This window comes from Heteronotia binoei, chromosome 12 (genome assembly GCF_032191835.1).
Source record: "Heteronotia binoei isolate CCM8104 ecotype False Entrance Well chromosome 12, APGP_CSIRO_Hbin_v1, whole genome shotgun sequence".
In the NCBI taxonomy this organism is placed as follows: Eukaryota; Metazoa; Chordata; class Lepidosauria; order Squamata; family Gekkonidae; genus Heteronotia; species Heteronotia binoei.
Window position 1 is genome coordinate 78,187,736 of NC_083234.1, and position 16,794 is coordinate 78,204,529.

The following is a 16,794-nucleotide window of genomic DNA, read 5'->3' on the forward strand; positions in this document are numbered from 1 at the left end:
CTGGAGACCTTGGTGTTTTGCATCTAAACAGCATTAAATTTTGCAAACATTCTGCAATTCCCTGAAGGAATTAGACCTGCCAATTTGTAGAGAGCTCAGACAGCTGTTTTAGAAGCACAGAGAAAGGGTACACCTTGGTGAGTTTCCCATTGCTCTATTCTCTTCTGGTTTCACACCACTCTGTCTGGGGCAGTGATGCTCTGTTTTATTGGTGTTTGGAGGGCAAGAGCAGGAAGACTTCTGGAGTTCTGGCCCCACTGGTGGACCTCCTGATGGCACCTGAGTTTTGGCCACTGTGTGACACGGAGTGTTGGACTGTGTGTCAGAAATACTTGCTCTGGCCTGTGGGCCCTATTCTGCCCTGCCCTCCTCTCAGGTAGTCCATCACCACTACCAGACCTTTGTACATTATTTGTACTGGGAGGGTCAGGACCAACAGCTTCCCTTCCAAGCTCTGAGGTCTTGGCGTGGTGTCTCCTGCTGACCAATTTATTGTAAGACTCCCAATTTCCCACTGGGGGTGGGGGATCCCCTGGTTTGGCAGCCCCCAACCCACTGGCAGGGAGGAGACTGCCAGGGGAATCTCTGGACCCCCCCCCAAAGAGCCCATTGCCATGCGGCACTATGACATCATCCGGAAGTGATGTATCACACTTGGCATGTTGAACGGGATGCTCTACGAATTCACTGGAAACTCTACGGTTTTGTGTAGGGATGCTCTAGCAATTTGGGGGGAAACTATGGTACCCGGCAGCTGCAGGGGACTTGGCAACCCTAGTTTATTGCCTTGTGCAGCTGCCCTGGAAGAATAGCTACTTGCCAACTGCTTGCCCTCCCCCAGTCTGCCTTTTAGCACCTTAAAGATCATCAGGATTTCCAGGGAATAAGATGTTGAGAGCCAAAGCTCCCTTTGGCGAAAGACCAATAAGGTTTCCAGGGAATAAGTTTTTGAGACACTCTTGAATCTTCCTTTTATACTGCAGACCAGCAAGAGAGCCCATCACCAACTCTTCAGTGAGCTGCCTGTCCATCCTGTGAACCAAGATCTCCAAGGAGCTGATGGTGGAAACTATGCTAAGGAGGGGACACCAAATGCTCAAGAACCTTCACTTCTTGAATTACAACAGCAAAATCACGGTGGCTAATGGAAAATGCAGAAGAACTCAATATTTCCCATGATAGATTTAAAAGGAGTGGGGAGAGAGCTGTCTTCAAGGGGAGGCCTTATTTGATAATGAATCAAGTATATGTCACATGACTTCCTTCAGCAGCGGTCACCCAAGCCACCTTTCAGCACCTGATGTTGTACAAGGGTATCAGAGGAATGGGAACTTTGGCTCTGTCCATTGATTCATTTCAGCAACCTGGAGGCCCTAGTGGAGGTGGGTAGGATTGCCAGCTGCCTGGTGAGGCCTGGCGATCTCCCAGAATTCCAACTCCTCTGCACACTACAGAGATCAGTTCCCCTGGAGAAAATGGCTGTTTTGGAGGGAACACTCTGTGGCATGACACCCTGCTGAGACACTGCCCTCCCCAGCCTTCACCTTGAAATCGCCAGGAATTTCTCAACCAGGGCTGCCAACCTCCAGGCACCACCTGGACATCTCCTTTTGATCTGCAGACAACCAAGATCTGTTCCCCTGGAGAGGTCCCTCCCCTCTCCAAACCCCACCCTCTCCAGGCTCCACCCCCATAATATCCAGGAATGTCCTAATCCAGTGTTGGCAACCCTGTTCCCTCTGCTGAGTTAGTTTGAGCTCCTCCAGCTCACACATTTTTGTCTTTGCTCAGCAAAAAGGGCCCAGAACAAACATATATGCAGGAGCTCACAATTGTAATGCCAGTAGCTCGCAAAGTAACATTTTTGCTCACAAGACTCCACAGCTTAGAGGGAGCATTAGTTGGTAGCCCTGTTCCCAGCTCAGAGCTGGCAACTCAAGAGATGAGCCTTAAGCCAATAGTTGCTTCTCCTCTTCTATTAGGAAATTATCCACAGAGTTGGAGGCCACACCTGTGTCTTCCTCCATCACGTACCTGGTGGGACTTGTATTTTTACCACTGTGCTCCCTCTCCTCACCTGTATGAGGCGACCTTGCTCATTCTGGAGGGTGTTGAGCTCCTGCCCCATCACGCTGTGCCCCTTCTTCAGGCTGTCACAGTCGGCTCGTAACTGAGTGGCGTGGGTCAGCAACTTGGACACCTCGTCCGCCAAACCGACCAACAAGGCCCTCTCCTGCCCCTTGGAGGACTTTGTTTCAGCATCGTGGTCGGTCACCGCCTTCAGGAGAGAAGATTGGAGGCCTTCCAGCCGGGTCAGGCCATTGACTTGATCCGGGCAATTGGGGTCGATGAATATGTTGATGCGAGAGCTGTCGGCTTTCTCGATGGTCACCAGGGCATTGGCCTCGTCAGGATTCGTGCTGATGACAGGAGGGGATTCTGTGACGGGCGTGTGGTACTGGTTCATGAAGAGGATCGCACCTGTGACGGTCACAGCCAAGAGGACGGCCACAGACAGCAGGACGGTGCACAGAATGTAGCCGCAGCTCATTCTCTATTAAGAGGAAGAGGGGAAGAGAGACAATGACTGTGTGTTTAATGCCTCAAAATAATGCAGCCTTTCCACATGTGATTCTAAGCACACTGTTTGCTTTCCAGCACCAAAAGGTTTTTAAGCTTGTGAAGGTTAGGTTGGCATGTGATGCAGAAGACCCCTTCTCAAAATTCGCCTGATTTATGCCTTGCCTTTTGCCTCACAATGGGACCTACCTCTTCTCCTCCTTTTTGTCCTCACAACAACCCTGCAAGGTGGGTTAGGCTGAGAGTCTGTGAATGGCCCAGAAAGCTGCCATGGAAGCACAGGGAGTCCAACCTGGATGGCCTGGCACTCTCAACATGCTGGCACACTAACCAGGCGATCCTAGGTCTACTCAGGATCCTGCTAACATCTGCTCTTTGGATAGGTTTAGGATCGCACTGTAACTCTCCAGATTCCAGTATTGCCTCTAGTAAGGAATAAGGCAAAGAACTGTATTTATTGCAGTCCTCTTTAATATGAAACACACCTCTTCAGAGGAGAAGAAAAATGCTCACCTGCTGGAGCAATGGCATTATTAAAAGGAAATACTGTTGCTAGTCACCATTTTTGCCTTAATCTCATGGGTCTTCGTTGCGCCCAGTGCCTTGCCTGCCCTAACCCAGGAAACCGGTTGGAGGAGGTGGATGTATTTTTAACGGCCTGCAGATGTTAATACCTGAGCACGGAGGCGGCATTGTCCTTGTACACCCTGCAGAATTCAAAACCTGCTCTGTTCTTTTTTAAATGGAAAAAAACCCCCCTCCTTTAACTGTATTGGAATATTAAACAATAAAATATAAATGAAAATTAAAGTACCACGATAATAATGCAAGATCAGCACAGAGGAGATAGTGGATGTTTATGTGAAATAAGATTGACATGTGTGTAATTCTGAAAATTCTGTGAATGGAAATTCCAGTTGTTGCCCACCTCACGGTGATATGCTTGGGTCCCTTGTTTGGGTCAGGACCGTGGTATAAGGGGACAGAGCTTCACACCCTCCCCCCCCCCCCCATGGCAGCCTCCAGAATTACAGCTCACCTCCAGAGATCTGTTCCTCCAGAGAACCTGGTGGCTTCAGACAGCAGACACTATAGCAGACGCTATAGTATACCACAGATTCTAGGGTTGTCAGCCTCCAGGTGGGACCTGGAGATCCCCTGGAATTACAACTCATCTGCAGACTACAGAGATCAGTTCCTCTGGAGAAAATGGAGGATTTGATGAGTAGACTCTATGACACGGTACCCCATTGAGCTCCCTGTCCTCCCCAGGCTCCACCTCCAAATCTCCAGGAATTTCCCAACCTGGATCTGGCAACCCTACCCCATTCTGCCCCCCCCCCCTCTGATCAGGAGTGACCTGGCAACCTCTCACAATGCACCATTTCCCTTGTCTGAAGCAGCATGGCTCTGTTTGCATGGTTGGAGCAAAGTAATAGGTGTCTGTTTACCACCCCCCCCCCCGTGGGACAAATAACTGTTTCTCAGGTAGGGTTGCCAAGCCCCCCCCCCAGTCTCCAGTACCATAGAGTTTTCCTCCCAAATTGCTACAGCGTCCGGGAAAACAATAGAGTTTTCCTGGATGCTCCTAGAGCTGCCAGTGCACAATGTGGCTGGTGCGATGACGTCACTTCCAAGTGGTGGGCCAGCAGGTTGGGAACTTCCAGGGTGGGAGAACCCCCGCCCGGGCTGGAATCTTGGCAGCCCTGTTCTCAGGGCCACTTCTGTTGAGCAGAGGGGAAAGGTTACTCCTCCCCCAACTTGTGCTGTGACTTCAACTGGGTGAGGGCCCCGTCCACAAGGGGGTTTTAAAGAAAAAAATTGCTGGGAGCTCTATTTGTGGACCTTCCAGCATCTCACTTGAGAGGTTAATCAATATCATAAATGGAAAACAACATACCAGCTAAAAATGTAGTCATAATGGGATGGATCCCATGAAAAATGTCCAGTAGTGGAAGGGTGGATGTGATTTTCATAGCTTATCCCCTCCTGCTGCAGACCTCAGACACACACACACACACACACACCCTGCTGTTGCTTTGGGCCCCCAGGAACAGCACCAGAAAAGGAAGTCCTTCTTCATCCAAAAGGTGATTGACACATGGAATTCACTGCCACAGGAGGTGGTGGCAGCTACAAGCATAGGCAGCTTCAAGAGAGGATTGGATCAACATCTGGAGCAGAGGTCCATCAGTGGCTCTTAGCCACAGCGTATTGTTGGAACTCTCTGTCTGGGGCAGTGATGCTCTGTATTCTTGGTGCTTGGGGGGGGGGGCAACAGTGTGAGGGCTTCTTATGTCCGAGCCCCACTGATGAATCTCCTGATGGCGCCTGGTTTTTTGGCTACTGTATGACGCAGTGTATTGGACTGGATGGACCATTAGCCTGATCCAACATGGCTTCTCTTATGTTCACTGGGGAGGGGGAGACCAGGCAATCCTTTAGGACAGTGTTATATAGTGGGTTTAAAGCATCGCAGATATGAGACTATAGTGATAACAGCTCTTTATTAGGGGCAGCATGGTGATGGCTGCTTCCAACAAAGACTGACTAAGGGCCTGTGGGCCAAACCTATATACAGCTCTAATCTCCTGCGCTAGCTTGCCATTGGTTCATTCAAACAGGCAGAGGTCTGTGATTGGTGTAGGGCGGTAGGTATTTGGATCCCACTACCCATTGTTCTCCAGTCCCCAAGCTCTGGTCTCCTGGCTCCAATGAGCCAGCAGGAATCACATAATTTAAGGCACATACATAACAGGCAGTCTTGTTTTTAAAGCCTAAACCGAATTTTAATTAAAATGTTTATAATGTTTAAATGTATTTTTATCTATTCCTGTATATCTAAACCTGAATTATGTTGTTAGCCGCCCTGAGCCTGCTCCGGCGGGGAGGGCGGGATACAAATAAAATTTTGTTGTTGTTGTTGTTGTGTAATTGGGGAGATATCGTCTATAAAGTGTATGGAATAGAAAACACTCATAGCAAAAGCAATGCGTTTGCATTACCATTTCCCTGTTACATATGGGTGAAGTCTGGCTCACAGGCAGGACTGCCACTCTCCAGATTGGACTTGGAGATCTCCCAGAATCACCAGTGATCTCTAGACCAGCGGTGTTAAACATACGGCTTGGGGCCGAATCAAGCCCCGAGCAACTTGCTGTCATCTGCTTCTTTCTGCTTCTCTCTTGCTTCCTTCTGCATAACAGCTTGCTTTGCCAGGCTTGCTCAATCGCACAGGAGCTACACAGCAAAGCCTCTAGTTTCTTAATTGGCTGAGGCTCCTCCCTTGGGGAGGAAGGGAGAGCTTGCTTTGCCAGGCTCTCTCAATCGCACAGCAGAGCTACTGAGCCAAGCCTTCTATTGGCTGAAGCTCCTCCCCCTCCTGGTCTCCTGGGGAAGGAAGGAAAGAGCCAGAGCTTCCTTTACCTAGTTCCCTATATCCCATGGGAGAGACACAAAAAAGCACCTTTAAGACCAACGTGCTAATAATTTAAGCATGTTTTTTTTTAAAAAAATCTTTAACTGTGTTTGTCTTTGTTAAGTTCATATCTCTACTACCTAATCTTAAATAGAAACACACATGGCCCGGCCCAACAAGGTCTCATTTATGTCAGATCTGGCCCTCATAACAAATGAGTTCGACACCCCTGCTCCAGACTATAGCTATCAGCTCCCCTGGCGAAAATGGCTGCGTTGGAGGGTGGGCTCCCGGGCATTACACCCTGCTGAGGCCTCTCCCCTCCCCAAAGCCCACCCTCCCCAGGCTCCACCTCCAAGTCTCCAGGAATCTCCCAACCCAGAGCTGGCAACCTTACTCACTGGTGGAGCACCTGCTTTGCATACAGAATCTGTCCCAATTTTAGGATCAGCTGGTTGACAATGTGAAAGACAATCGACTCTGGAGAGCCACTGCTGGCCTTGACCGTGATACTTCAGTGGTGTAACACCACAAAAAAGCAGCTTCTAAGAATTCATACCTGATTTTATCCTATGAGAAATGGTCTCAGATTCCATTTGTAGCTTTTCAAAATTATCATAATGTAGCATTGTCATGGGATGCCTATAAACTCTGCCAAGAGACCAAAAGGTTTCATTCTTGTACATTGTAAGTGTTCTTGATTCCATAGGAAGATATTCAGGCTCACTAAGATTGCATTTTTAGCCTCTTTTTACAATGCAATGGGTAAAGCTTGGTTTAGCTCCAAGCAAAAGGCACAATGGCTTCATTTCAAATCTTAACCTGTGCTGTGACCTCACTAGGTGATTGTAGGCAAGGGAGGGTCTTTTCAGCTTCCGCACATCTGAATACAGCTCTCCGACAGGGTGCTACAGGCAGCCATAAAGATTACTGAGATTAGCTACACGAACACTTGAAAGGCACTCTGTAAATGCTAAGTATTGTTATTACATTTGAAAGTGCCCTTTGATGTGATCCTTGGTTTATAAGGATCACTTCAACTGAGGGGTAACCATTTCAGATCCCCACAAGAGGAAACATTTCCACACAACAAGATATTCAAGTGCAGAACATGCCAGTACAGTCTGGGGCCAATGATTTATGAAGGAGACTGTAATCTGAATTAACAAAGAGCTATTTGTGCTAACTAAAATGGGCTTTATAGAACTAAAGCATTATGCCTAAATCTGGTGTAACTATTTATGCTTGGGAAACCCTCCCCCCCCCCCCAAACTTGGCTCATGTCCTACTTGATAGTTTCAAAGAGCTGATTGTTTGAGCTGGTCAGATGTGGCTAAATAAATTGAGAAATGTTAATTTGCATAATTATTCTGCTTCGTTGTCCAGCTAGATAGCTTTCTTGCAGCAGCCCTTCCCCCACCACTCATCTGTCACTGCCTTGTATCAAGGAAAAATTAAGTTTGAGATTTTTGAATTGAGACTTACTACTTAGCATTTTGCATACCTGGAGTGTCTGCCCATGAATCTTCCAGGGCCTTTGTGGGGTCACCATAAGTCAGCTGTGACTTGATGGGAAAAAAACCAAAAGCCTGAAAAAGATGGGGCTCAGGAGTACACCAGTCAGAAACTACCATAGCATTTGAGAAGGGAACAAATATACTGGAAAGGGGGTGGAGAGAAAGTTGTCATGATAAGGTCGAAAGGATTCGGGGAGTAAAGTCTGAGGAGGACAGAGTTTGGGGAGGGGACGGATTCCAGTGGGGCAGAATGGCATACAGCCCACCTTCCACAGTGGCCGTTTTCTCCAGGTGAACTGATTTCTGTATCTGAAGAAGCAGGTATGCAGATTAAAGATTATATCTTGAATAAAACTTTGTTGGTCTTAAAGGTGTCCCTGGACTGCGACTTCGTTTTGCTGCTTCAGACCAACATGGCTGCCTGCCTGCCTCTGGTCTCTGTTGCCTGGAGATCAGTTGTAATAGGGGGAGATCTCCAGCCATCACCTGGAGGTTGGCAACCCTACCAACCGCCCTGTGACGTATGTTAGGCTGAAAGCATGTGACTGGCTCAGTGAACTGTTATTAAGAACATAAGAAGAATCCTGCTGGGTCAGACCAATGAGCCATTTATTCCGTTCTGTTTACTTCCTGTCTTTCTCCCCAGCGAAGACACAACTTGGCTTATATAAGCCTCCTCCCAGTTTGTTCTCACAACTGTCCTGCGAGGTAGGTTAGGCTGAGAGCATGTGACTGGCCCAAGGTCACCCAGCCAGCTTCCACCAGAGAGCAGGGCTTCGAATCTGGGTCTCCCAGATCCTTGTCTAACGCTTTCTAACCGCTACCTCCTGCTGGCTCCAGCATCTGTTTCCCACATGGTCAGTCAAATGCCCCCAAAACCTCTAAGCAGGGCACAGGTGTGAAGGCCCCTTCCAGTGGTTACCCCTCCTTCTAGAAGTTCAGAAGCCTCTATCGTGCAGGTCCCATTCAGCCATCATGGCCAGTAGCCACTGAGGGACTGATTTGCCATGCATGAGTCTCTCCATGACTACAGTCTCTTATATTCTATCTCTCCATTCTGGGGGACCACCTAGTAGTCTTGGACTGAGCAGCTGGGTGGTTTGTACATATCTCTGATATACGGCTACTGTCATGGAACTGACTTATACGATCAGATATTTTGGGAAGGTAGTTCGACTAATATGGCTGTAGTAACTCACTGGGAGAGAGTTTTCAGTTTCCAGCAACATTGAAAACGATCGTTTTATTGTTTTGATTAATTAAGTGGTTCACTTTGATATTTTTAAATGCAATAGAGATTTTTAAAGAAAAAATTGGCGGGGGGGAACCTGTAGGGTCTTCCTTTAAGGTGAAGAGATAGATCTTGAGCTCTAGGAGGTGATTTTCCCAGGCAGTTATGCAGAACGCCCAATTGACAGATGACCCCGCTGGGCGCTGCGCTATGAAATAATAACGAAGGAGGGTCAGCAGCAGATGCGCTTCTGCAGTCAAATCTTTTATTTAATGCAACAATAAGCAGCTTCCACTTCCAGAGGGGCAAACCGCAAGACCCAGTTCTGGTTGGGAGTTTCCTCTGCCGTGGCTCCCCGGCCACCTGGGCACAGGGGGTTACCAAGCCTCATGACTCTTTAATGAGGCTGATGGTTTTAAGGATCAAGAGCCAGCCACTTGCAGTACGAACCATGGCTCTCTTTTGTTGGTGGAAAGCAATAAGGAACGAGGGAGGGAGGGAGGGAGACAGGATGCGAAGAGTAAAAGCAGCAAGGATGTTTTTTGTAGAAGCGAGTGCGATTTGGAAAGGCTCTCCCTGCATCCCTTCCCAACACCCACCTGTGTCTCTCTCCAAGGTCCTGAAAGGCTGCAGCAGAAGCCAGCTAATTTGAGGCACTCTGCAAGGCTCAAGTGAAAGGTGACATCTGACACACGACTGCCATTGGGCCTGGCTGCAGTCCAACTTCAGTGGCAAGTTCCCCCTGGGAACCCAATCCCCAAGTGCCACAGGAAAGAAGATATTGGATTTATATCCCACCCTGTACTCTGAATCTCAGAGTCTCAGAGTGGTCACAATCTTCTTTACCTTCCCCCGCCCCCCCCCCAAAAAAACCAGACACCCTGTGAGGTAGATGGGGCTGAGAGAGCTCTCAAAGGACATCTCTGCAAGAGCTATGGCTGACCCAAGGCCATTCCAGCAGCTGCAAGAGGAGGAGTGGGGAATCGAACCCAGTTCTCCCCCGATAAGAGTCCATGCGCTTAACCACTATGCCAAACTGATGGGTATCGCAAGCATGGCTCAGGGGGATGAGGGCTTCAGCAATCCCCCGTGCCATCTTCCAAATAATCTCCTCATGTGTTACTCACTGGTGCACTGAATGCAGCACATGGAGCCCCCCCCTCCATAGGCGAATAGGTCCCCTGGAGTTATTTCAGATCTGGAAAGCAACACTGGTGGGAGGCTGAAGCGCCTTCTCCTGTGCCATGGTGCTGATCCAAGCCAGGTTCTCGTGGAGCCTGGGGAATTGAGTTCTCAAAGGAAAACTGCTGCTAGGGGCTGCCAGTCCTCGTGGCAGTCACACGTCAACCTTCGCATCTCATCAAGAGCCAAGAAATCTCCCCCTCCTTCTCTCGCCCTGGAGCAGCTGCAGCTTTGAAATATGTGGGCTTCCCCAGCGAGTCAAAAGTACAGCATCTCCCCCCTACCCTGCTGTGGATCATTTCAGGTCAAGTGAATGGCAGGGTGGGAGCGCAGCAGTTTCTTCTCTGCAGGGGCTCCTGTCTGTCACAGTCCAAAGCAGGCATCTCATGCAGGGGCACTGAAGAGGCCCTACAAGTTGGGTGTGGTTTTTACACAGGGTGACGACTCTGGATCCAAAGCAAGTGGGGGGAGACACGGCTGACCAGTCAGGTAATGTTTGATCTGTGTAGGAGAAAGCTGGGTTGGGCTTTAGGACATTTTGGAAGTTCTTCGAACGTCACACCTCCATCTCCTTAAACCAGGTGGTGCCCGTTGGCACCACGACACCCACCAACACCTTTTCTGGTTTCCACCAAGTACTTTTAGGAAATGGATGGGTCTAGGTGGGGCTTCTGCTAAGCAGGGATTCTGATTGGCTGTGTACATTAGAAGGCATTCTATAAAACAGAGCTTCTGCATGAAATGCTGAGTATCAATTTTGTATCAGTGCAATCCCTGACATTTTGTGATCAGCTCCGCCTCCCGCAGCATCCATTTTGTGGTTGGCTTCACCTACTTTGGCAGCCATTTTGTGACTGCGCCCACCACCCTGTGTCAGAATTCTGAAGCTGCCTGCAGGCTCAAAAAAGTTGGGGACCCCTGTTTTCAATGATGTTTTTGTGGGAAAGGGTTGATACCAACATGCACGGGTACCATTAAAACATCCCTATTTCAATTTCATTTCTATTTCATGACAGACGTGTGACTTTATTTTTGTACCATGCTTTCCTTCCCAAACCACATTCTTCCTGGGGAAGAAATTATGCATTTCCATTATTCTTTTTGCATCCACGACTTATAAATGATCTACAGCTGCAAAATGGCAAATCAATAGCATAACAATAGTGTGTCTGTATGAAACACAGAAACGAACTGAGATAATCAAGAAAACGGCAAGAATTAGACAAACCACAAAACAGAACAGAAGCAGTTTTTAAAAACTTGAAAATGGCCACACTATAGTTTCCTCTCTGCACACGCTTTGAAAACTGCAAACGTCAAACCTTGGGCTCCAAAAGGTAAGTTAAAAAATCTCTCAAGGACCTCAAATAATTAATTCTGGGGTCCTGTGTGATTGCCATGGACTGGAGGGGTGAGACTGGGGAAGTAGGAACCATGGCACAGAGAGTGATTGAAATGTGGAGTTCACTGCCAAAAGATGCAGTGATGGCCACAGGAACAGACAGCTGTGAAAGGGGAGCAGAGAGATTCATGGAGGATCAGTCCATCGTGGTGACTGAGGGGAACACCCACATTCACAGGCACTAACCCCTGACTCCCAGAGCCAGGAGGCAACCCCAGGGGAAGGCCTCAGCCTCTGTGCCCTGCTGCTGGCCCTCCAGAGGAACTGGCTGGCCACTGTGTGTGATGGGAGGCTGGACTAGATGGACCCTCCCTGGTCTGTCCAGAGGGGCTCATGCTCTTAATCCCCTTAGTGGAATCATTCTAGTCAGGGCTTGAATTCAGCAGGAGCTAGGGTTGCCAATCCCCAGGTGAGGGCAGGAGATCCCCTGGTTTGGAGACCCTCCCCCCGCTTCAGGGTCATCAGAAAGCGGGGGGGGGGAATGTCTTCTGGGAACTCCATTATTCCCTATGGAGACAGATTCCCATAGGCTATAATGGAAAATTAATCTGCAGGTATCTGGGGCTCGGGGGGGGGGGCTGTGTTTTGAGGTAGAGGCACCAAATTTTTCAGCATAGCACCTGTTCCAAATGTTTCAACACAATTGGACCAGGGGTTCCAATTCTACCAGCCCCAAAAGAAGGTGCCTCTATCCTTCATTATTTCCTATGGAAGGAAGGCATTTAAAATGAGTGTGGTCCCTTTAAATGTGATGGTCAGAACTCCCTTTGGTATTCAATTATGCTCGTCACACCCTTGCACCTGGCTCCAGCCCCAAAGTCCCCAGATGTTTCTTGAATTGGACTTGGCCACCTTAGCAGGAGCAGAGCTGCTGAACCTCCAGCCAGGGTCTGCCTGCAGTGGGGAGCTCTCTCTCAGCTGCACCCAGATCCTGGGACAGATGCAAATAAGATATGCTACTGAGCTCCTGCACCTTTTTTCCCCTACAAAGTGACCCCTGATTCTAGTACTAGTGACAGGTTTTAGAACTGAAGGCTGGACAGCAGTATTTGGGCTGGTTGGCTGCCCCCATCTCCAGAGAAGGGGTCCAGTGTATTTTTGAAAGAGCCCTGCAATAGTCAGATTACATCTCTTCATGCCAGGAATTCCGACCCTCCCTGCCAGGCTGTTTTGCTTTACATGGAGATTTCATGCAAGACACAAATAGATTCCATTTCCAGTTAGTCTTGTAAAAAGCAGCGATGGGGCAAATTTCCAAACATGGTAGTGTTGCTAACCTCCAGGTGAGAGAAAACCTTAGGGAACACGGCCAAGGTTAATTAACAGAGAGCAAGCCGTGTGCAGATATGATATGCAACAACGTAATGCTTAAACACGGTAACTAGCAACTCTTCTGAATAACAACAGTACAGCTGTACAATCAAAACAACAATTACAGGATCAGAATGACAATTATATTATATATCTATAGCTGCATATCATATCTGCACGTGGCTTTCTTTACGTTAATTAGCCTCCTGGTGGGGCCTGGAGATCTCCCACTTTCACAATTGATCTCCAGCTGGCAGAGATCAGCTCCCCTGGAGAAAACGGCTACTTTGGAGGGTGGGCTCTCTGGCATTGTCCCATGAGAAGGCCCCTCCCCTTTCCCAACCCCGCCCTCTCCCTAATCTCCAAGGATGTCCCAATTCAGAGCTGGCAACCCTATCTCTGGCTACTGGCAGGGCAGGGTTGGGGGGGGGGGGATGTAGGATTGCCAGATCCAGCTTGGGAAACTCCTGGAAATTTGGGGTGGACAGGGCCCTCAGTGGGCTACAACATTATACAGTTCACAAGATAGGGCCAGCCCCTTTTTATTGGAAAACAGTTTTTTCAGGCTTTGCCATCTTTCCTCCAAGCAAGAGCAGCCAAACCAGCAGCAGGGAGGGCAAAGTGACAGCAGGAAAGGTCTGGATGGGCTCTTCTGAACTGACTTGGCACTCTGAACATGCTCTGGAGCACTGATCCTCAAGGTGGTGCCAATGCCAGAGCGTTCACAGATGCGTTTGTGGAATTGTGGTTTCCTGTTTCCTCCTTGCCCGAAGCCAAGAGCCAATCCCAGCTTTCCTTCACTACTTGGAGCAGAAGGTGCTTCAGAAGAGTGCAAGCATTTGTGGGTAACACCTGGGCTTCCCCCCCCTTTTTTTCTCCCTTGAAAAAGATGTGCTGGAACTCTCAAGAGAAAAATGAAAGAGAAACACATGGGTGCCTCTCATGAACTTTAAAACATTTTTTTGAGAATTCTGTTTCCACAAAGAGGTTCCAGAACTGTGTTCCACCACACCCCACCAGAAAAAAGCCCTGGGAAACAGTTCCCTTCATCCTAAATGGAAGCTTGACTTAGAGCCTCCCAGAATACCGTGATTAACCCCAATTTATGACAGTAGGAGGTGGTCAGAAATTGCTGGCTATTGTAAGTCTTGCTGCCTTGATGTAGTGAGAGGGCTTGTGTGGTTCAATGAGGCTGCGGGCTATGCCATGCAGGGGCACCCAAGATGGACAGGCCATAGCTGAGAACCCAGACAAAATGCGATCCACTGGAGAAGGAAATGGCAAACCACTCCAGTATCCTTGCCAAGAAAACCTCATGGACAGTAACAAAAGGCTAAAAGATATGGCGCTGGAAGATGAGCCCCTCAGGTTAGAAAGTGCCCAATATGCTACTGGGGAAGAGCAGAGGGTAAGTCCAAGTAACCACAGAAAGAGTGAGTGGCTGGGCCAAAGCCGAAAGGACGCTCGGCTGTGGATGGGTCTGATGGTGAAAGAACAGTCCGATGCTGCAAAGAACAATACTGCATCGGAACGTGGAATGTAAGATCTATGAATCAAGGTAAGCTGGATGTAGTCAAACAAGAGATGGCAAGACTGAACATTGACATCTTGGGAATTGGCGAACTAAAATGGATGGGAATGGGTGAATTTAACTCAGAGGATCACTACATCTATTATTGCGAGCAAGAGTCCTGTAGAAGAAATGGTGTGGCCTTTATACTTAACAAGAGAGTGAGGAAGGCAGTAATGGGATACAATCTCAAAAATGATAGAATGATCTCGATCCGTATCCAAGGCAAACCATTCAATATCACAGTAATCCATGCCCTGACCACTGATGCAGTAGAGGCTGAAGTGGATCAGTTCTATGAAGATCTACAACACCTTTTAGAATTAACACCAAAAAAAGATGTCCTCCTCATCACAGGGGACTGGAATGCCAAAGTGGGAAGTCAAAAGGTAACTGAAACAACTGACAAGTTTGGCCTTGGAGAACAAAATGAAGTCGGGCAAAGACTAATAGAGTTTTGCCAAGAGAACAAGCTGGTCATAGCGAACACCCTCTTCCAACAACCTAAAAGGCGACTCTACACATGGACATCACCCGATGGACAACACAGAAATCAGATTGATTATATACTCTGCAGTCAAAGATGGAGAAGTGCCTTACAGTCAGCAAAAACAAGACCTGGAGCCGACTGCGGCTCAGATTATGAGCTATTGTGAACCTGGGCAGTATAATAAAAAGCAGAGACATCACCCTGCCAACAGAAGTCCGTGTAGTCAAAGTGATAGTATTCCCAGTAGTAATGTATGGTTATGAGAGCTGGACCATAAGGAAGGCCGAGCGCAGAAGAATAGATGCTTTTGAGCTGTGGTGCTGGAGAAGAATCTTGAGAGTCCCTTGGACTGCAAGAAGATCCAACCAGTCAGTCCTAAGGGAAATCAACCCAGACTGTTCACTGGCAGGTCAGATGCTGAAACTGAAGCTCAAATACTTTGGCCACCAAATGAGAAGGGAGCGCTCACTGGAGAAGATCCTGATGCTGGGAAAGACAGAAGGCAAAAGAAGGAGACGGCAAAAGAGGAGATGGCTCGACAGCGTTACTGATGTAACAAACATGAATTTGAGCAGGCTTCGGAGGATGGTGGAAGACAGGAGGGCCTGGCATGACTTTGTCCAGGGGGTCACAAAGAGTCGGACTTGACTGTGCGACTGAACAACAATTGTAAGTCTGCATGCAGGAGGATCTGTGAGGGAAAGGGCCAAGAGAATTCTCTCTCTGGAGTACACTTGGCAGTTGCCAACCCCCTCAGGGGTTAGCTTTCGAGACTCTTTGGCCCCTGCTTGCCTTCTGATTTGTCTTGTATAGGACCCCTCTTCTTGTCTCTCCTACCTGGGCTTGGAGCTCTAACAAGTTCACCTTTTTGAAATTAATCTGTTCACAATAAGTTACATGTACCTATATGAATACGTCATGTGAGATCTGCTTCTAATTTTCTTTCTCTTGTTACCACTGGAGTCAGATAATCTTTATAAGTTGTTTGAACAGCATTTTCCCCTTAACTGGGAAACATGGAGGATTGCACATACTGTGAAAAAGCTTCTGTATTTCCAAGAAAAAGTATTTTTAAAAACATTGAAACCAATAGAAATGACGTTGGCCTGTGCGCTGATGTCCCATGAGGACATACGATATGATATAACCACAGAGTTTCTAGAATGTTGGCTGACATCTGATGTCACACTTGGATTTTGTCCAGATGCAACATCAGCATGTAGGCCCAATGTTCTGTTCTCCTTCTGCTTCTCCCGCTGACCCAAGCGGTCAGGGTTTCAAGCATTGTTTAATCTCTCTTTTATTGCCTGAATAAAACCAATATATTATAGAGATGTTACTAACTTTGAATTAAACCTGGGCACATCAAAGTAGAGACAGATCTTTCGCGCCTCTTTCACTTTCACTAACAGATGCAGGAATTTGCTCTTTGAAGATAAGGCCTGCAGGGACAGTTTCCCAGGCTAGTCCTGGACCCGGGACAAATAACCACAGGGGAGATAAAGAAGTTACTGTGTGAACTTTCACACGTGAATGCAGGCTTGTTTAGAATTTGTAGCAATGTTTAGAGAACCTTTGATGTGCCATCTTTAAGTATGCACTCTACTGTTACTCTGTATCAGTTCCAATACCTAGCTCAATAGAGCCACATGGATTATCAATAAACCATACTTTGTTTCAACTCAAGGACTGGTTCTTTTGAAAGTTGCATGCTTGACACAGGGTGGCTGAGTGGGCCCTTTCCCAGGAGACTGGCCCCCTGAAGTGGGGTACTGGGCATGCTCATGTGGCAGCCATTTTGTGCTGGTGCCCACTACCCGTTCTCAGAATCCCACAGGCTCAGTAAGGTTGGGGCCCCTGATTTGGGACACTGTTGCCTTTTGGGCCGCTTGGATCATGAGAGCTCTTGTGAGTCATGCTAATTCTGCGGCTGTGCTGTTGGCCTAGCTCTCATAGTGATGAGCCTGAGGCCACATGGCTTCAAAAGGCATGGCACGGGACTAAATGTTCCTTCACACAAAAAATAATCCCTCCCTACAGAAACATAATGTGTAAGAGCAGAAAAGAGCAAGAATCTAGGAGTACCAGACAGG

General features: G+C 48.1%; 1 protein-coding gene across 1 annotated transcript in view; it reads right to left on the reverse strand.

Moving 5' to 3' along the window:
* FIBCD1 (fibrinogen C domain containing 1) overlaps nucleotides 1-16,794 on the reverse strand; it is a 150,530-nt gene that overhangs the window by 73,542 nt on the left and 60,194 nt on the right. The window contains exon 2 of the mRNA XM_060250850.1: nucleotides 2,078-2,554. Coding sequence (XP_060106833.1) covers nucleotides 2,078-2,554 — 477 coding nt within the window. The remainder of the gene's footprint in view (nucleotides 1-2,077; nucleotides 2,555-16,794) is intronic.